This window comes from Schistocerca gregaria, unplaced genomic scaffold (genome assembly GCF_023897955.1).
Source record: "Schistocerca gregaria isolate iqSchGreg1 unplaced genomic scaffold, iqSchGreg1.2 ptg000888l, whole genome shotgun sequence".
Lineage (NCBI taxonomy): Eukaryota > Metazoa > Arthropoda > Insecta > Orthoptera > Acrididae > Schistocerca > Schistocerca gregaria.
In genome coordinates, this window is record NW_026062249.1 from 193386 (window position 1) to 213481 (window position 20096).

Genomic DNA, 20096 nt, shown 5'->3' on the forward strand with positions numbered 1-20096 from the left:
AGTTGTTCTCTTTCGCGAGCGTCTCATTCTATACGCAAGCATTTTCACCATGCAACCCGCCCTAGACATAGAACTCAACCAGCCCCCCGAAGACGGTATAACTAAGATCACCTTTTTGCCGCAAGACAACCTCCTCTTAGCCTCTTCATGGGATACGGTTCGTCGCTCAAGTTCTAACCTGTGCGCACCTCATTGACCCCGTGTCGCGTTCTCCCCTAACTCAAAATTCTCCACAAAGAAACTATTAACGCGAAAAAATTCTTCGTCTTCCGGTAGAGCGTGCGAATCTACGATACCCTACATAACAGCCTACGATTGAAGTACAACCATAAAGCTTCCGTGCTCGACTGTTGCTTCTCAGATAACCTTCACCTGTTCAGCGCAGGTATCGACCGTGGGATCATCATGTATGTTTTTTTTAATCGTCTCCACTTCGTCCATAGAGCGACGCCTACTAACCCAAAAAAAGGTTCGACGTCGCCGGCGGGACGGAAATCCCACTTGGATCGCACAACGAACCCGTTCGCTCCCTCGTGTGGGATCCAACCTCTAGTACGTTCTATGCCGTATACGTACCACGTGTATATATCCCCATGTATGTACCTTCTTCTCTCTGACCCCCCTCTCCACCCCGACAGACGCCCTGCTCTCCGGCGGATGGGACCTCACCCTGCGAGTCTGGGATCCCAGATCTCAAGACCGCCAAGTCGGGTGCTACCAACAGCCCGAGCGAGTCTACGCCATGGATTTGACCGGCAATTACATTATCGTGGGCACCGCCGCAAGACATGTCTGGATATGGGACCTGCGTCATATGAACGAACCCGTCCAAAGAAGAGAGTCGTCGCTAAAATACCAAACCCGCTGTGTTCGCGCGTTTCCAGATGGCGATGGATACGTCCTCAGCTCCACGGAAGGGCGAGTTGCCATGGAGTACATCGACCCAAGCTCAGAAGTTCAGGCAAAAAAATACATCTTCAAGTGCCATAGAGTCAACATAGATGGTATCGATTACGCATATCCTGTCAACACCATCGCATATCACCCTATTCAAGGCACATTTGCAACAGGGGGCGGGGACGGACATGTATGCATATGGGATGGCAAGCATAAGAAAAGACTCGCTCAACTCAGAAAATATCCAATTTCTATATCCTCTGTCGACTTCTCTTCGGATGGTGCCTACCTAGCCATTGCATCCAGCTACACTTTCGAAGAAGGCGAAAAAGACCACCCGCCAGATAAAATATACGTCCGATCTCTGAACACCTTCATGTAATACACACTCTGTATATAACGCACCGTCGAATAAAAGCCCTCGTTTCTTTGTCTGCGCATTCGACTCTTCGTTCAATAAAAACCGGTCGCGGCTGCCTCGCGCCCGGAAGAGCCCTTGCTGTGGGACCCTCGCGCCTCAGCATGCGCGTCTGGGCAATTGGGTGCGCCCGCCATACCGGAGCCAATCTGAGGGGCGTTATTCGATAACTGACGTTTCTGGTGCTCATCAAAAGAGAACGGTCAAAAGCGTACATAAAAATTCAAACGCGCAACGCCTCCTTTTTAACACGCCGCACCTTCTCTGCACGCATCTGGTTCCCAGGACCGTTTGAGAGATAGAGTTCGATCTTCCGTCTAGAGGGGCACGTAGGTCGGATGCCGTTCGCGAGCGCTCAGGAAAAACCTTCTAGCGCGAGAAACTGCTTCAACTTCTGCGTCGCGCGCCCGCCTGCAACTCAGGTCGCGTCACTCCTTGCTTCGTGTAAACCTTTGTGGTGCGTTCGATAAATCTGCGTGTGCGACGGACGTACGTGTCTGCCAATTTGACAGAAATTTATTTTTTTTTCGCCAGCGTCTTGTGAGGAGAGAAGAGTCGGAAGCAAAGAGGTTTGCACCGCGACTCGTCGAGAAAATAAGAGATCCGGCTGAAATTTGAGGCGCGATGGAAAAATTTGCTCTTTCTGTGACTGGGTACGACGGTACGTGCTTCCAAAAAAAGAGGAACCTTTCGAGCAGAGGGCTAACGAAAGGTTGTCAGGACTTTTTCGGATGCTCAGTAAACTGGTTGGATATGGAGTGGTGCTGGGTTCCTCCATCGTCAAGTTGCCCCAAATTTTTGTTATTTGGAAGGCTCGCTCGGTGGCCGGTATATCGTTTGCGATGTTCTATTTGGAATCGCTGGGATACTTGGTCAATTTCGGTTACAACTACCATCTTCAACTTCCATTTTCTACATGGGGAGAAAACCTTTTTTTGATGGTACAAGATTTTGTCATCTTGGCATTTTTGTATCGTTATACGACGGGGTTTTCGGCGCGGTTTTGGGCATGCTTTTCTTCGTTGTTGGCGGCCGTGGTTTTGATAATCGGGGGTTGCGTGCCCGCGAGCGTTATGAGCATCTTGGAGGCCGGATCGATTGTCATTTTTGCATCGAGCAAGTTGGCGCAGGTGACGAATAATTATAGGTTGAAAAGCACGGGAAAACTCGCGTTGACGACTTTCGGACTCAGCTTTTTGGGGTCGGTGGCGAGAGTATTCACGACGGTTCAAGAACTCTCTGACGTCGGCCTGTTGCTGGCAGCCGCGTGGATCAATTCAATCTTGAACGGCGTAATTACGTTCCAGATCCTGGTTTATGGGGACCAGCTGAGGTCCGGCGCGTTAGAAACGAGCGGCAAAGAGTATAGCTGAATGTATCTGTGTACGGAATAAAGACGGGCAGAAGATTTTTTTTTTTATACCTTGCTGGCGATGATGGCAGTTCCTTGGAGCCGGTAAGCGAGGAGATCGGATTGGGGGTCTGCGGGTAAACGGACCGTCAGGAGGTGCTTTTTCCTGGAGTCATTTTGATAGACCGGGATTTCGATCGAGTGGGGTTTTTCGGGGAAAGAAGCCGTCCAACTGCAGAGCGTGTCTGGCAGTTCGGAGGTGGCTTGTCCGGTCATTTCGAGGTGCCCACGTTGCCAATTCCATGAGCATCCTTGGAGTTGGAGTGCGCGAAGGATGAAGCTATACGCGGGCGCTTGGGGTGCGGAGGCGGATATTGGTGACATGTCAAGCTCTAAAGCGTGAAGGTCGCATTCGAGTTCGCGAGCTGCGAGATATCTGGTGAGAGTCAAGAATGCGTCCGGATGGAATAAGCCGCCGAGCCAACACGTTCGGTTTTCAGTGAACAGACACGTTCGGAGATGACGAAGTTGCTCGAGTCGAGAAGAGAAATCAGAGATCCACAGATGAATGCTCGTCTTCTCTTCTACATCGTAGAGTTGCCAAGATAGGGGAACACGGCCCAGCGTCCATGATGAATTAAACGTGTCTTCATCGTGCGCAGACGTCCATCGGTCTAAGTCTTCGAGGACGATGCGCAGCAGTTGGACGCCTGTTTTGATCTCTCGCTCGAAATAAAGCGTGGATGGCAGGTCTGAGGGCTGGGAATCGCGGTTCAGAAGGTCGGCGATCGAATCGAGGGACGGCAACATCTGGGACCAGACACGGCAATCCTCTCGAAAGAGGCGGTCGTACTGAGATGTCCGGATCGAAGAAACGCCCACCGCAGCTCCCGTTCCGGATTCCTGATTGCCACGCTCCAAACCGTATGCGTGCGATTGCTGACTGGCACAGGACTGCTGCATGATTCGGATGTTTTTGAAAGTGCGGGTGGCATGTCTTTGAGACGCGAGGAGTTCGACCTGAGCAGACAGACCCAGCCAGTGCCCGCGTTCTGGAAATCGGCGGGCCCATTGAAGGAATTCTGAATGCGTCGAAGCAAGTCTGGGCACATCCGACGGGAACATGTCGCCATCGCAACTTTGGTAAAACGAAGAAAACAGCCTATTCAAAAGCCCGTTCATGAGTCTTTGGTCAAATTCGTTGTCGATTCTACCTCCGTATATGGACTCTCCGATAATCTCTAGAATGGCGCAAATAAATGAGTCGCTCCCAATCGAATGTCCCTTTTCGACCCACCGGTCAATTACGTCGAGGGCTCCTAGCTTGTCGGCGCGGCTAAACCCGAGCGGCTTGCTCCAGCCGTAAGGTGTGTAATTCAACCTTTCTTGAAAGACCGCGTGCGTCCATGCCAGCAAAAAATAAAGCCTCGCCCTTTCAACCGGAGGAGCATTCATGCGCTCCGGAGAAATGTCCAACAGCGTCTGAACGAGACTCGCTCTGAGCCCCGGCATAGATTCCAATATCGCAACTCGGAACTGTCGCAGCAGCTCGGGTGGAAGGTTCGGACTTATCTCGCTGGAAAGGAACAACTTGAACTTTTCGTGTGCTCGAAGCGAGTGGGTCCTCTTTTCCAAACGGCTCAACCACGACGATGGCGCCAAATGGACATTCTTGATGTGAATCCAACCGCCCGTAGAAGCAAAGCGATCTATAAAGCGATCGATCTGGTCCAAGCTGTCCCGAGATCCAACTGCAATTGATAAATATCCGTCCGGATTTTTCCGGAGGGCCAATTCGTCCATCATCGATCCCGCATCCAGTCCGGCACTCGAGCACAGCATCGCCGGACGTCGACTGTCCAAAACTCCCTGGATCACCCTGGAGTGCTCGCAGCTTCTTTCAACCCCGCACGCGTCGCTCAGAGAGAGCCGATCGCCAAACACCATTTCCGCTAGAATCTCGATCCCCGTCGTGACGCGGTCGAGACGAAGCGCCTTGAAGATGAGCACGTCCTCAAATGCGGAGCGAACGGACCTCGCTTCGTCTCTCCACCCGGTCGGAATCTCGGCATCCGCCGTCGGAGATGCCAAGAAACGCCTCCAAGCCTCCGAATCCTGTCGAATGTGTTTCTCCAACCGACCCCGTCTCTCCTCGTTCAGAGACAGAAACTCTTCAAACCGGTCCATCCGGGCGTCGTCCAAACCCAACAAGGCGGCCGTATCCTGTCTTGTCGCGCTTCGATCGGGCCTAGCCGCCGCGCCTCTCATCTCGGCCAACCAACAAAACTCTCCATTGTCAAGCTCTTCCGACGTCCCGCTCAGTCGAATCTGCACCAACTTCAGCGCCAAAGACGCGCGATCCTTGTACAGAAGACTCTCTGACACCCGTGTGTACACCACCGAAAACAGGCGCCTTTCTCTCGCCTCCGGCGAGGCCTCTCTCTCTGCCAGCAACGCCTCTTGCACCGTTTCCAAGAACTGGCCGAGCGAAAACCAATACAAGAAGTGAATCCAACTCATCCTTTGCAAAGCAAAGTAAATCCTGGCTGCGGACGACGCCAAAAACTTGTATCGACTAGATACCTCTTCAATCTTCTTAATCGTCACTTCCACGTCTCCGACCCTCGACGTCAGGCTCTCCGCCTCTCTCTTAGTCGCCTCCAGCGTATCCAGCACCTCCGGATCGTCCAGCAAGCCCCCCTCCGCCCGATTGAGCGCGTTCAACAGAGACACCTTCAATCGCTCAAGACCCGCGCGACATTCGTATTGCAGACGCACCGACTCGCCGCGTCGACGATGCAACTCCGGATACTCGCTCCTCAAAGCCATATCCATGCACTGCGATTCCAGAGACTCGGCCGTCACCGCGAAATTCACCACCGTCGCTCTTGAACACAGGTCAGACGTCAGCGCCTCCACAGAACTCTTCCGAGTTGACAACACCATCGAAAACGCCGGACTCAAATCCACCTCTCGGTCCCCTACGCTCACGACCATCCTGCCCCCACCCACCGCGCGGTACTCTCTGTTCAATACGGAACCCAACACCCAATCCACGCAATCCACGTCTGTCACCAACAGACACAGACCAAACCTCAGCGCGTTTTCTAACACCCTCTCGAACGCGGCGTCGGACCGAGAACACTTCAGCACCTCCTGCTCTCCGCGGCGACTGCTCAACACGAACTCCACTCCCTGACCAGACGGATCCAAAATCAGCGGACACCTAATCGAACGCTTCAAAATGATCGCGTTCTCAACGCAATGGTCGCCGGGAGGAAGTCTCTGGGCCTGCCACCCCAACCTCTCGTCGGAACTCGATAGCCATTCAATCACGCCCTCCGACTCGCTCAAACCAATCCCTTCACTCTCAATCCGGCCACGCCAACGACCGAGCAACTCAACTCTCGCGCCATGACCGAACGCGCCCAAATAGGCCAAAAACGCAGCCGACAGCAACGAATCGCCTACAACCGTCGAGGCTCGACGGCTGACCTGGTCCAACTCGCTCTCCCAACTCTCTCTCTCCTGAGACAGCTTAGCAATCAGCAAAACGCTCCTGTCCAACTTCTCCCGCACCGTCGAAATCTCGCTTTTGATCCCTTCGCTCTGAGATATCAACACCTCATACTCTTTCTTGTACCTGCCAATGCTCTCCTCTAAACCCTCAATTCGTCTGTTGTGCTCCAACACGTCCGCCTCCACCACCCTCGTCTCCTCCTCCAACTGCTCGATCTTCTGTCGCAACGGATTCACCTTTTCCAATATGCCCGCATACGCCAGCTGGGCGTAAATCCATTTCACCAGCGGGCCGCACGCCCGAGACGCGCGATTGACCGACTCGTACGTGAACCTCTCGTCAGACAAATACTCGCCCGCAATGTCGCTCCTCAGCTTGCTCGCAATGGAATCCGGCTTGAATTCCAACACGCTGGAAATAAAAGTCTGGTCTTGCAACGCGCGCCGAATCGACGCCCAATCCAACTTCTTCCCCTTCAATAACCACAAAACCGCCTCCATCACCTGTCGAACCAACTCCGGCGGGTGATTGAACCCACGCACCTCTTCCAGATGCTTCTTCTTTATCTGCCCCACCGACCTCTGCGCCTCCGCCAACGCCGGCTCCACTCGACCCAATTCGCTCTCTGCGTCGCTCTGGCGAGAAAGAATGTCTTCCCTCTGCTCCGCCAGCCTCTTCCGGATGCACCTCAGCTCCTCGTGCCTGCACTCGGCCTCCTTCTGGTCGCTCAAAATCACCTCTAACTTCTGATCCGCCTCTCTCTGCTTCTCCACCAACTGCATCCCCTTCTCGTCCAAACTCCCCTGCAGCGCCTTCACTCGCTCCTCCGCCTCCAGCAGGCGACTCAAACCAACCGACAAGTGCTGTTCCCGCTTTTCCAGCTCAAGCCTCTTCTCCTTCGTCAACACGCCGAATTGACGCGCAAAGTCCAAATAGTCTCGCAACGTCACCCGAGCCCGCGCGTCGCCCGCCGACCCCCCGTCCGAGACCCCGCTCGCCCGGCCTCCCGCTCCCTCAACCTCCGTGTGAACCGACACCATGCAGGAGACGACCGAGCGTCGGCGAGCTCCGTCCAAGCAGCGGAGGCTCTCCGACGCCAACTCCTCCACGACTCGAAACAGCGACTCCTGAGACCACCGCCCAAACCAGTCGATCACGCAGCGGCTCAACAGCGCGGGCGAAACCAACACCTGAGCTCGAAAGGCCTCCTCCGTCGAAAAACTTATCGTGAAAATCACGTGCAAATTTCGATAAACTCGACAAGTAAATCGCTCAAAGAGCTCCGCGTCCGACGGACGCAACAACGGCTCCTTCTTCATGACGTCCTCTCTCAACTCGCGAACCAAACGCGCCAAACTGTCCCCCTCGAACAGCCCAGGGACCTCTCCGCTCGTCAGCAACGCGTTAATCTTCTCCAAAAACTTCGTTCCTGGCACCTGACTGTCGTCTATGACAAGGCAAACCCTCTTCTCGCAAATTCCGGCGCGCGTCATCGCGAGCTTCAAGTCCTCCTCAAACCCCTCCTCCTGACACGCCCTCTTCGCCTTGATCGCAATCACCTCCAAGCCGCCAAGCCACGCCGCAAACCGCGTCGCCATCGTCTTCCCCGACGCCGGCACGCCCACTAACAGCATGTGCTCCCCCGGCTGCCTCAACGCCTGGTCAATTCGAAGAATGTGGTCCAGCGCCTCGCCAAAAAGCACCAAAGGCGAGCAGCACTCCTCCTCGCAAAACGCCGGCATTCGCTCCTTGCAGTGCGCCTCCAGCCGCTCTCCACTCACGGATTCGTACCGACCCGTCAGCCAGTCGCTGAACAAAATCGGCCTCTCGAGAACGACCTCGCAGTCCGCCCCGAGAAAATGGCGCCGCACCGTCGCGTCCAACTCCTCATCCATCCAGTCCCTCTCCTCCTTCGCCACCAAACGGTCTTGGAACAAACGCAGCGCCTTGTAAGCCCATAGACGCGCCAACGCCTCAACCTTCGCGGCGCCCCGCCACCTAGACAGCGCCTCCCGCATCGACATCGACCAGCGCGTCAACTCCCGAGGTGAATACACATAATGTGTGTGCAAACTCGACGCAAACCGCTTCTTGCACGACAAGTAAAACTCGACCATCCCCCTCGTCACGCTGTCCTCGGACGAGCTCAGCTGCGGCGCGAGCTCGAGCGCCGCGCGATTGAACGCTCCGTAGATGCGCAAAAGGGAGCCCTTCGACGGCTCGTCCACGTAAATGACAAGAGCGTGCTTCAAAAAACGCCGACTCAGCGGAACGCGTCCCACGTCGGTCGAGGGATTGCACGCGCCAACAAATTGAATCCTCTCCAATTCAACCCACGAGCGCTTCTCGGGCCCTCCCCAAAAACGTCCGCGCTCCACCAGTTGCCTTATGAACGCAATCACTCGCTGCGTTCCATACTCGTCCCGACTCGGCAAGTTCATCTCGTCGCAGAACACCACGAGCCACTTCCCCAAACACCTCGGCGCCAACTTCCACCCGCCCAAAACAGACGGACGGTACTCGCAATGCTGCTCAAGGACCTTCACCAACGTCTGGGCAGTCGTCGCTCCGCCGAAACCGACGGTCACCATTTCGTACTCGCCCAAGCCCTTCAACGTCTCCTCCATTTGCATCGTCTTCCCCGACCCGGGCGGACCGCAAAGCACCAAAGGACGGTGTTCCCTCAGCCGGTGCTCAATCACAGACGCTCGGCGAACCGTCTCAACCGTGGGAATCATCTGACCAGCGAGCTCCTCGCCGCGCGCGCCGGACAACCTCTCCGACCACGAGTGCCACTCGCCGTCTGTCGCGTCGACGAAGCCATTCAAAAGGCTCCCGAGCGCACACGACACGCCGCTCGTCGCTTGCAAAAAGTCCGAGTATTCCTCCAGACACGATAAACTCATCGAGGCGCCTATCCCCCATAACAGCGAATAAACCACCCAGTTCTCCAAATACTTGCGCCTCCATTCGGCGGGCGAGGCGTTCCAAGAACCGCGAACCCCCCAAGCCAGCAAAATCCCCTGACTTATCAAAGAAAGTGCGGCCGACAACGCTCCGCATCTCGTGAACGCCATCACGTGCCACCTGTCACGGGCATAGCTCAGAGCTCGCTCCACCAGACCACCCTCTTCAAATTGCGGCTCCAGCGCGTCCGCCACTCCCTCCAGGAACACCCCCGCTCCGTCTTCTTCGCGAACCGACTTCTTGGCTGCGCCCCAGCGACACTCGCGAGGTAGGCCCAACCGAAGCTCCGAAACGTACCGCTTCAACTCCATGCGACTCGTCACCGTGTCCTCATCAAACCACACTATGCCGCAGCGAGACACCGTCGCCAGCGTCGCATGCTCCAAGCCGTCCACTTCGAAAAGCACGCATACGCGATCAAGTAGCGGCAAGCGCTCTCCGTTCGGCAACGTGAGCTCCCGGTTGTCGTCAAGTAACGAGTTCAAGTTCTCGACCCACCTAGGGTCCACGTCTCCATCAAACACAATCCAATGACGCTCGTCGCCCTCTTCTCCCGCCACCCTGCGTAGCAGGCCCGTGAATAAGCCGTCCGTCCATTCTCGAGTAACCGGATCCAGCACCCCGAAAAGCTCCTCCTGGGTGACCGCCTTGGGATCAAAGACGTGCGTCTTACTGCCCACCTTCTTTTCGCGCCCCTCCAAGCGCCCGACCGCCTCGGCCAGCACGGACCAGGCCGTCGTCTTCCCGGATCCGGACGGCCCCATCAAAATCAGGCCTCGGTGCAAGGATTGCAGGCGATGCACTTGAAACACCTTGGACCTCCAGCTCGGAGAACTCACCAAGTGCCTCTCCCTGCACACCTCGTCGACTTCGCGTCGCAAGTCCGATTGCTCGCTCTCGCAAAGCTCAAACGCCGAAAAAGTCTGGGCGACCAACCGCTCGAAAAGCGGCAAGTCGCGGCTCACCAACTTCGGCACAATCGCATCGTAGACGCTCTGTGCAAGCAACGCCTCCTCCAAACGGCGCTCCTCCGGCCCGCCCTCGACCCCCCCGACGCCGAGCCTTCGCGTCCCAGCGCCCTCGGGCGACCCCGACGCAAAAGGACGCGCCAGGCTGTCGCGTCGGCGCTCCCCCGCCACGCTCAGCACGCCCTTCAGCGCGCGCAGGCCAAAATCGTAATGATTCCGGTCGGAGAGTTGCTTGCGGCACAGATCGAACAAAAGCACTATCCGTGCCGCCAAACGCTCGGCCGTCCTAAACCCGCGCGTGTAAAGCGTAACCCGAGCAATCGGCTCGTAGTCCGGCTTCACCATAGCGACCCCCCGGAAAAGCTGCTTCAAATTGTCGGGAAGGTTGGAACGGCCAGCGTATCCGGGATTCATGGTGACAAAAACGGCCATTTCCGGGTTCAGAACGCACCCTCGGCGGCCCGGCAAGTCCACCGCCGCTCGGCCCTCCTTCAAAGCAAGCTGGAGCGCTTGAATCTGCTGGGACGTGTCCGACAAAATGACTTCTTCTAAACGGTTGAACTCGTCGAAGCAGCCCCAAGCTCCGCACATGGCCAGCCCGGCGAAGATGCGCGTCATCGCCTTGGAATCAAACGACCGATCGCAACAAAACACCAACACCAAGCGTCCCAACTGACGCCCAAGCGCCTTCACCGTCTCCGTCTTCCCCGTCCCGGCGGAGCCATAAGGACTCCCGCCCATGCGACTCTGAATGGCCTGAGTGAGCGCCACAAAGCACCGGTCCGTCAAGGGCGTTCGAATCAGACTCTCCGTGGCTCCTGCGTACTCAAATCCGTACTCAAAACAAGTGTCCGCCATTCTTATCGTCAACAGCCCCTTCAAATCAACCACCGACGCGCGGGGATCCAAGTAGAACCTCATCTGCCTTTGCCACTCGAAGCCCCTGGCGCCTCGAGACAAACGTCGCGTTACGGAGAGCTGGCGAACCAGCTCGGCCATCAACTGCTCGAGCTTCCTCCTTTGCACGGAATCAATCTGACACGGAATCGCGGACGCCAGGCCGTAAATGACCTCTTCGCTCTTTTCCAACTGGACCTCTAGCGACCACCGCTCGCATTCGGCACCCTCCAGCGCCCTCTCAGTCAACTCAGTCCACCTCAGTTGCACGCACAACAGCACGATCTGGGTAGCGTACGAAGACGCCCATTTTACGCACTCCGCCGTTGCGTTCGTATCGCCCGATGTGTCCGTAACGTACATCCACGCCCTCACGCCTCGAGCCGCGTCCAGCAGCTGTTGAGCCAAACTCGACTTGATCTCTAAACTCAACGCGTTCAGCCACGTCTCCATGGTGTCATCTCTCCTCGGGAAGACCGACACGGGATTCCTGTACACGACCAACTCGCCCTCTACCGACACCATCCCCCTCACCTCTTCCCCCTCGACCACCAGCTCCGATACGCCCGGAAACATCTTCCTGATCTTCCTCTGGGCGCACTCCCTACTCCCGAGGACGTCCAGCAAATCCTCGTCGCCGAGAAAATAAAACCGAGGGAAAGACGTCCTCCAAGTTTCCAAATATTCGCTCAGCGACTTTTGCGTCTGCCTCAGACGCTCGGACAGCCGCTCTAACGTCTGTCGCAGGCCCTCGAACTCCATCACCTCCATCACCAAGGAGGACCTCTTCGTGCGCTCCATCAACGCCCGAAACTCCGAGTCCACCTCGCCGAACGCGGCGGACTCGCGCATCAGAGAACCGCCCGCCTTCCCCGCTCCGCCGAAAAATATGGATTCCAAGTAGGTCCACTGACGCTGTACGTCGACCCACGTATCCAACAGCGACTGCGCGCGGCCGAGGCGCTCTTCCCAATTCAACGCCTCTACTTCGAAAGACTCAAAGTAAGGGGAAACTTTCATCGCGTCAATCCCACTCAAATGCTCCTCGAGCCTCGCGAACAACTCGTTCCACCGATGGATCAGCACCCCCCGCCGGCGCTCCACAAACTCAAACCGACGAGCGCTCCAATAGCCCTTCACCGACTCAATGAATCTCTCCAGCGCGAGCTCGCCCTGGGCCTGTCTCACGATCGACTTCAACTCGCTTGACTCGAATTCGGAATCCCACACATCCCCCAGCGTTAGAGGACCCCCGCTTCGAAGCGAAGCGCGCCGACAAGGTCCCTCCCATATGCGCTTCCAATGACGCTCTCGCAGCGCCTCAGACTTCAAGTCGACCACCGTTTCCTGCAATTTCAAACACCTCGACACTTGGTCCAAAACCACGTCCAATCCGGACGGAGAACGCAGCCCCCTTTCTCCGCTCTCTCCGCATCCCAAAGCGCGCTCCAGATCCCCCCTTAGGCCCTCCAGGCGGGCTCGAAGATCGGCCGGGTCGACGTCCGACCAGCGCGTCTGTCGGAGGTCGTTCAGGTGCCCCCAAAGGCAGACAAGCGTCCTCCACCCGCTTTCCAGAGCGGCCAAGTCTTCCAAGGTTCTATTCACCGAGACGTCCCCCTCCGCCGCCTCGACATTGAAGCGCAGCAGTTCGAGCGCGCGTCCCAACTCGGCGGCCTCGTCCGACATTTCAGATAGGCGTCTCTCGTAGAAGGCGACTTGCTCCTCCTCAGACCCAACGGACCCCCCTTCGCTCTCCAGGAGCGATTCGTAGCCCCAATCCCGCCGGCACTCGGACACGCGGCCGTCCAGGGAGCGCAGCCTCTCGAGCGCCTCTCTCTGTACCTCGCGGGCCACAGAATCTGCGCGCGGACTCAGCGAAGCCACGAGCTCGCTCAGCTTTTGCCACTCTGCCTCCAAGACGCTGAAATCTAGCCATCCAGGCGGAAGGGCGTGTCCGCGGTCGGACAACAGAGACTGTCCGGCCGAGAACTCCTCCAACTCTCGCGACCGCTCGGACAACACGTCGGCCGCCTCCCGCACCTTGCGGACGAACTCGGCCCGGCGAGACAGCGCCGACCGAGGTGGCATCGGCGCAGACGAAGCCGACAGCTCGGAAAAATAGGACGAGACGTCTCGATAGAGAGACGACATCTCTCTCTGTAAGCAGAGCTCGTAGCCATGAGAGACGCGTCTGAGCCAGTCGGAACACTTCTCGCCGATGTCGGCGCGCGCCTGGCCGCAGTTGATCAGAATCGGTCCAAAACTTGATTTGGCCCCGTCGGCTTCGTTGAGGGCGGTCCCAAAAAACTCTTCGGCGTCCGAGAGAAGCTGACGCCACGCCCGAAAAGGCCACGTCTCGCTGAGGGACGCAATCCGAGAACTGACCGGGGCGGACGACTCGGCGTCCCAGAGGTCCTGGTATTGAAGCCAGGTGGTTCGAAAGTATCGCTGAGCCAGAGAGATCGGCCGCTCTATAGCCTTGTAGGCGCTTGACAGAACGCCGGGAGACATTCTGCGAAGCAGTCGCCGAAAGTCGCGAGGCCCCTCATCAGGAGAGAGGGGTTCCGCGCCATAGTGGATGCACTGAATACGTGTGACGGCAGAAATCCAACCGTCAAACTGAGAGAGAAAAAAGAGACGGTCCTGTTCCAGAGGGGGCTGAAGCAAGACGGAATTGCCTCGAACGACGAGCTCGTGCGCGGCCGAGGCGATCGATAGCTGTTGGTCATGCACGGCCGTCGTCGCTTGGGAGGCGCTGAAATTGTCTGAGGATCTGAGATACTTCGGAGTGCGGATCCTCTGCTCATTCGATGGCTCAGCCGAAACTGCCGACTTGCTTTCTGTAATAGAGAGACGCGAATCCCCGAGAGACAGACTGTCGAAGGCGCTGGTCCAGGTTCGGACGGCGTCCTCGAGCCGTTCGGTGAGCGTCGATTCGACAATTCGCTCGATCCGTCCGACCCAGTGCCCCAGATTGGCATATCCGGACAAGCTCAGCTCGTCAATCGAGGCTTGGACCCGTTGGAGGATCAGATTGAATTGCTCGCGTTCGAATTTGCACTTCGCGAGTTCAAGCAACTGCGCCCTGATGGACTCCCACAGCCGAAGTACGTACTTCGTCTTCTCGGCGTAGAGGCAGATGGACTCGCTCAGGCGAGACGCGCAAGAAGCGAGCGCCTCCACGTCTATCCACCGAGAAGAGAGCGTCTCGATCAGACACGTCTGCACGCCCTTCTTGTATCGATCGAGGAGAGGGGAGACGTCCGACGAGGCTTCCGGGGATATCGAGCGACTCAGCTGTTCAAAGAACTGAACGGATTCGCGAAGGCGCAGGGCGAAGGGATGAAGCTGCCTGGCGCCGCTGGACAGAAGAGAAACGCTGAATGGAATGCGATAGCCGAGTGTTTGCAAGATTTGAGCCTCTCTGTATATCTCGGTAAGTTGTGGAGGAAAATTGACGCTCAAGCAAAAGACAGGTCCCTTCTTCACCACTTTCAAGACCTGATCAGCAAAATTGTATTTGTAATTTTCAACTTCCTGCAGCCAATTTTGAAAGATCGAATCGGTGTCCAACTTTTGAAGAAAACGCTCGTAATCTTCTCTAAGCTTTTTCCCTTCGGCGTCCAAATCGCAGAGGGCGTCTCCGGCATTTTTCACGCGATTCTTCAGCCTCCGCTCAATTTGGCGCGTCCAGATGATGGAGCCAGAAACCGGCGGAATTCCTCGCGCCGAGCTCACGGCGGCATCTTCGGAGCCAGGGTATCCGCGCTTGAATCTCTCATACAGCCTCCGGATCTCGTCCGAGACATATCCCAGAAGGTGGGTGTGGTACTCGCGTACCGCAATGCGAACGTTCGGACGAAAGAAAAGCGGCTTGAATCGACCGAGTGCCTGAAGCATCTCTTCGAGCGTCCTCGCAGATTCTAGACCAAGCTTCAAATATCTCACCACGACGAGCTCAATTTCATCGAACGCAGAATTGCACTGATTCATGCACTTCGACCAGGATTCGCGCTCTTCGATGTCAAACGATAAAGGATCGCAATGACGAGCAAGTTCGTAGACCTCGCTCAGTTTCGCCCTCTCTCCCTCGAAAACGTCGGGATCGAACTCAGGTAGGAGTATCTTCTCAAAGACAAACGTGAATTGCTCGTGGCAACCCCTAAATGCTCGCAACAGATAAATTCTATCCTCGAGTGCGCGATTGGAGACGTTGGCGAGTAAAAAGGAGCTCTCCTCCCCTTGACGCCTTCCGCGCCCCCATTCGCGTAATAGCTCGCGAAACTTGGCGAATTGTTCGTCCCATGCGCCAAACAGATGCTGCGCCTCCGCGAACACCTCCTCGAACTCAGCGTAGCTCAGATCCATCAGACGCCTTCGCTTTAATAACTCAGCCATGCGTCCGAAGAAATCTCGTCCAATCGCCTCCACAAGCCTCAAATATCGAGGAATTGGGTATCCAGAGTGCTTGCTCTTCTTCAAATGGTCGAAGACCGCTCTCAAAGCCGATCCCAATTCGTGGAGGTCAGAAGCCGTCAACAAGCCGTCGATAGGAAACTCCTTCATAAAACCCTTATAGTTCTGAGCGCACTCCAAAGCACGCCTCAAACCAATCGTGTCAGTATCGAAACTGGCGGTAGCGTGAAAGCGCTTGCATTGCCTCAAAACATTTAATGTAAACTGGGCGTTCTCGTTGTGCAGCTGTCGAGACAGGTTCGATAGCTCTGATTCCAGATCGAGCCAAAACCGAATCTCCTGCATCGTGTTCGAATCGGTCGGCATCGCTTCCACCCTCTCCAACTTCGTCACCCTCTGAATGTCTTTAATCCATGTGTTGACTCCAAATTGCAACTCGTTCAAAAACTTGGCCGTATCGCTCTCCAACTGCGACAACGCCCGATCTAGCCCCTCCGAGGCGCTCTTCCGCCTCAACGAAGGCACAGAAGGATGAATCGACAACACCACTCTCGGTATCCTCACATCGTTTTTGCAATTAAATAAGGACACTTCCAACTCCGACATCTTCAAACTCACCGCCTTCGTCCGCAGATTCACTGATTTCTCCGATTCTCTTGCCCCCCCTCCAGACATAAAAAACTTCCAACAGGGATTCATACAATGCTTCACCAACGCATACAACGCCTCAAAATACGGGCCCTCCGATACGCCCATCACGTGCACTTGCGACGCAATTGAACGCGAGTTGTCAAGAACGCCCTCCGCCTTCTTCACCAACGCCACAGTAGCTCCAAACTCATTCAATGATTCCACCCTTAACTCAATGCGCATGCGCGCTGTCTCGCGTGCGCCTGGGTCAAAAACGCAAATGCAACATTAAACACACTTTCTCGCACGCTCGATATAACACATCTACAACACACACATCACTTCATAAGCTTGTACGAGACACGAACGCATCCACAGGACTCTCTCCTCAACATACACGATGTCACCCCTTCTACCTCGTCCTGTTCGCCAAACTTGGTCCTTTGTATGAAGAGCACTAACTCACGGTGGTCTTTCTGGAATTGGACTAGAGTTCTATTGACCGCTTCCCCCAACTGCCATTCACCAGCGTCCATCTCAGACATACATAACAACGTCGAGCCAATCCGTTGTATGAATTGCATGAGGGGCAACGTGCTCTCACCTCCTGACTGCCCTCCCCCATCACCTGGTAGAGGGTATGCACACATTGCTTGATCGACGAAGGCCCACTAAAGAATGAGCCGGCCGAAGGAGGGGAATCCTCGAAGATCTCGACAAAAAGTGAATTCAAATCAACTAACACATACACATAACCGAGAGCCTTACGCATCACGATTCAAAAATAGGAAAATTAAGTCACCACTGGCCACTATTTCCCGCACGCCTCTCTACACATTACACAAACTTGCTTTAACTCTGCGTCCTCCTTTTCTGTGCAATCTGACCACTGTCAAAAAAAAATTCGCAAATTACAAAGAGGACCGGATGAAACAATGCTCTAATTAGCTTTATTCTTTTGTGTTGCAGCTTCCTCTATACAAAAAAAAGTCTAATCTTTTTCTGCCTCGCGCAACGCAATGCCCTCATTTATTTCTTTGGCATCTTTCCCGCGACGCTATCGTACCGTATCGTAAGGCGAGTGTAGCTATCTCTCCAACTTTACTCTGTTGGAAGCGCCAAGAAAATGTAACCTCAATACTCGAAGATGACATCCCCAATTGTACTGACTCGTGGAACATTACAATTCAAGTCAAAGCACTTGGCTAGCACGACCTTGAAAATCTTTGAAATATTGATGTTCTCCTTAGACGAGCAGTACAAAAGCGGACCTCGCATGAGCTTGGCGTATCTGCGCGCCTTTTTTCGAAAACGTGTCACTTTGAAGTGTTCGCCTGTCAAAAAACTGCTTTTTTGGCGTACCTGAATGGTAATCTCCTCTTGTTCTTTTATGGAAAGTTCTTTGAACGCATCGAACTTAGTTCCCACCAAGAATGGGATCGCAAACTTATTGAATCCTCTAGCTTGTCTGTACCATTCTTTGATCGAATTTAGGGTCACCTTTCTGGTGAGATCGAACATGAATAGTATGGCAGCCGCCTCATTGCAGACTAGCGGGAGCATGTTCACGAACTCTCGTTGGCCTTAAATACCAATGTGTTGAGTAAGAAGACATCGAATTTTGCGTTTTGCTTCTAATGAATTGAGAGAGAAAAAGTTCTCAAGTTGACAAATTCTGCGATTCAAAAAATGTTTATAGAGACGAGAATACTCAACTATATAGATGCTTCGTACCTCCCAAATCCCACACGCTGAAGGTGATCGAGGCGTTTCTGACTCGAACGCTTTTTTCCATGAAGTTGATACCTTTATTGTGTCACAATGTGCGAAAGGAGCAAATGTATATGTCTAAGTCGAGAAGGCGTTGTGCGACACATGGAGTAGTCAAAATTACACGCGTGCTTATATACTCTGAATTGCAGTATGTCCGTACCTAGAGTTTGGATGTAATCTTCATCGAATTTGTTTTCCACGTACTTTACCATCAGCGAGGTCTTGCCGATGGCTGAGTCACCTATGAGAGCTATTTTGACGATGATGCTGTTTTTTTTACCGTTGTCTTTCGTCGTGGCGGAAGTGAACTCTTCGCCGGGCTCGGTCATTTCTGCGAACGTAATAGACTCGCGAAGAGTTTAGGGATACTGAAATTATTTCGCAAAAAGTGTTCGATATTTTGCAAGAGCCAAAGTTGGATGAAGTTGTAACTGGGAAGGGGGATCGTAGCAGGCGCTCTGGGCTTTGGGGAGGGGGAGGAGGGACGAGTGCTCGAGACAGAAGAAGGGAGGGCAATGGTGTAGATAGAGAGGCGCACGATATACTGAGCGCCAGATGAGGCGTGAGAGAGTGCGACAAGGGCCGAAAGGGGGGAAAGAGCGTTTGGTTTCCCAAGAAGGGTATTTTGAAGAAGACTGAGGGAAGTATCGAAGAGGAAGAGAGAGGAGCTTTTTTTTGCAGATTTCAAAAAGAGATATTATATTTTCTCAAGTTTTTGAATTTGTTTCTAGACGTTGAAGACTGGATTCGAGACGCTGCCAGGCGTGAACGTTATATTTGAGAGGTTGTGACAGAAGTTGCAATCGCTGGAGAAGGTCCTTGTTGGCAGGAGAGGGGATGTATAGAGAGATGCGAGAGAGTCTATCAATGGCATTGGCGAGAGACATAGGATCCATAGGGGACGGATGAAGGCAGGCAAGCTCGACGACGGATAGAGTATCGATGAGGAGTTCCATTTGGAGAAAAGGAGTCGGTTCGGTACAGTTAGATGGCATTGGAGACGCGACGCGATTTGAGGAGAGGTTGAGAGGGTTTTCCAGAAAGTCCAAAATAGAGAACAAAATGTCCCAGTGAAATCGGACGTGGAGACAGGCAAGGAGGAGTCTTTGATAAATACGCCCGCGTGAAAGAAGTTGAGTGGTGAGGGGTTTGATCTTCGGATGGGTGGCGGGATTGGTCGCGAACATTAGAAGTTCGGAGACAGTTTGAAGCATAGAAGTGAATTCGACGGCAATGCTAGAGCGTTCTCGTTGATCGAAGGGATGATAGACCCAAGTGAGGTAGTGTATTGCATGGAAGGCATCGCCGTGCAGAAGAGGGGAAGACGAAGAGATGCAGAGTTGAGCTAGAAGAGCTTCGGCTTTATGAATCCATTTGGAGAAGCAGAGAGATACAAGCCACAGGATGGTTGGATTCACGGTGGCTGGACGAGAGGAAGATGGTGAAGAGTGCCGATAGGCAGAAATTCGATCTATGCACGCGTTGAGATGCTCATATTGGATAAAGTGAGAGGGATTTTGTGAGTATATGCGGACCAAATCTGCCAGGGTCGGAGGAAAGAAAAGAATTAATGAAAGTGTTGGGGTGTTTTCATGGGCATTTTTGACGACCAAGCGCTCTAATATCTGACCGGAGCAGTCAATTGTTCTGCGACACAAGATATGAGGAACGCGGATCAGCAAAGCCGCTAAGACCGAAATCCAGGTGAACCATATCGAGGGGTAGAGCAAACAGGACTGGATCCACGGGGTCAGAATCTGCTGCAATTCGATGCGAGGAGCGCACGACCGTGATAAAATTTGCTTGAGCAGTCGGGTGATTTCATGATTCAGCGCTCGAGGACATCGAAACAAGAGAGCCGCTCTAGCAGAAACGGAGAGAGACGAGAACAAAGATGTGGTTAATTGATTGGAGCTCCATATGCGGTCAATGAACGCATGGGAAAGCTCGCAGACGCATTCAGAGGGGTCAGTCTGGCTGTAGTGGCCGCAAGGTTGAACCAGTTCGCAATTTTTGATGGCAGTATTGTGAATTGTCGGAATATTGCTAAATTCTGGATTGATAGAAGAGAGAAAAGGTTCACTTTGATCAGAAAATAATGCTCTGTCATGAGCGTTTATCTCGATCTGGTTAGGGGAGGGTTTTGAACGCGTTCTGATTTTGTTTGTTGTATTCATCTCAAAATTAGACAATCTCTCCCTTACCGTCGACGAGAGTAACTTGTCCACCAGTTCTCTCGCCTTTGCACCATTATCTAAC

General features: G+C 54.3%; 4 protein-coding genes across 5 annotated transcripts; 2 read left to right on the top strand and 2 right to left on the bottom strand.

The window, feature by feature from the left end:
- The first annotated feature begins 4 nt into the window (after positions 1-4).
- LOC126324530 (uncharacterized) lies at positions 5-1704 on the top strand. Its single transcript, XM_049995038.1, has 4 exons — positions 5-157; positions 277-407; positions 470-552; positions 639-1704. Exons 1-4 carry the CDS (start codon positions 50-52, stop codon positions 1277-1279), a joined length of 963 nt encoding a protein of 320 aa, XP_049850995.1. The 5' UTR covers positions 5-49; the 3' UTR covers positions 1280-1704.
- A 123-nt stretch (positions 1705-1827) lies between these two features.
- On the top strand, positions 1828-2919 carry LOC126324531 (uncharacterized). Its single transcript, XM_049995039.1, has 2 exons — positions 1828-1976; positions 2036-2919. The coding sequence occupies exons 1-2, from the start codon at positions 1940-1942 to the stop codon at positions 2686-2688; spliced, it is 690 nt and encodes a 229-aa protein (XP_049850996.1). The 5' UTR covers positions 1828-1939; the 3' UTR covers positions 2689-2919.
- A 19-nt stretch (positions 2920-2938) lies between these two features.
- Positions 2939-16307, bottom strand: LOC126324489 (dynein heavy chain, cytoplasmic-like). Its single transcript, XM_049994981.1, has 3 exons — positions 7185-16307; positions 3975-7082; positions 2939-3058 (listed from the first exon to the last, which is right to left on the bottom strand). The coding sequence occupies exons 1-3, from the start codon at positions 16305-16307 to the stop codon at positions 2939-2941; spliced, it is 12351 nt and encodes a 4116-aa protein (XP_049850938.1).
- A 685-nt stretch (positions 16308-16992) lies between these two features.
- On the bottom strand, positions 16993-19581 carry LOC126324506 (uncharacterized). Of its 2 annotated transcripts, none has more exons than XM_049995008.1 (4): positions 17998-19581; positions 17799-17870; positions 17427-17647; positions 16993-17363 (listed from the first exon to the last, which is right to left on the bottom strand). In XM_049995008.1, the coding sequence occupies exons 1-4, from the start codon at positions 18164-18166 to the stop codon at positions 17199-17201; spliced, it is 627 nt and encodes a 208-aa protein (XP_049850965.1). In that variant the 5' UTR covers positions 18167-19581; the 3' UTR covers positions 16993-17198. The 2 variants fall into 2 exon arrangements, with proteins under 2 accessions (XP_049850965.1, XP_049850966.1); XM_049995009.1 differs by having other exon boundaries at positions 17282-17355.
- Between the last annotated feature and the right edge of the window lie 515 nt (positions 19582-20096).

Coding starts and splice junctions, on each gene's coding strand:
- LOC126324530 (XM_049995038.1), top strand. CDS start 50: ATGCAACCCGCCCTAGACATAGAACTCAACCAGCCCCCCGAAGACGGT. Junction 158..276: donor TAGCCTCTTCATGGGATACG/GTTCGTCGCTCA, acceptor GTCTTCCGGTAG/AGCGTGCGAATCTACGATAC. Junction 553..638: donor CGTGTGGGATCCAACCTCTA/GTACGTTCTATG, acceptor CCACCCCGACAG/ACGCCCTGCTCTCCGGCGGA.
- LOC126324531 (XM_049995039.1), top strand. CDS start 1,940: ATGGAAAAATTTGCTCTTTCTGTGACTGGGTACGACG. Junction 1,977..2,035: donor TTCTGTGACTGGGTACGACG/GTACGTGCTTCC, acceptor AAAGGTTGTCAG/GACTTTTTCGGATGCTCAGT.
- LOC126324489 (XM_049994981.1), bottom strand. CDS start 16,307: ATGCGCATTGAGTTAAGGGTGGAATCATTGAATGAGTTTGGAGCTACT. Junction 7,083..7,184: donor TTGAGGGAGCGGGAGGCCGG/GCGAGCGGGGTC, acceptor GTGTTGACGAAG/GAGAAGAGGCTTGAGCTGGA. Junction 3,059..3,974: donor ACAAGCTAGGAGCCCTCGAC/GTAATTGACCGG, acceptor TTCACGCTTTAG/AGCTTGACATGTCACCAATA.
- LOC126324506 (XM_049995008.1), bottom strand. CDS start 18,166: ATGACCGAGCCCGGCGAAGAGTTCACTTCCGCCACGACGAAAGACAAC. Junction 17,871..17,997: donor AGATTACATCCAAACTCTAG/GTACGGACATAC, acceptor GACACAATAAAG/GTATCAACTTCATGGAAAAA. Junction 17,364..17,426: donor AAGAGGAGATTACCATTCAG/GTACGCCAAAAA, acceptor TTTCGAAAAAAG/GCGCGCAGATACGCCAAGCT.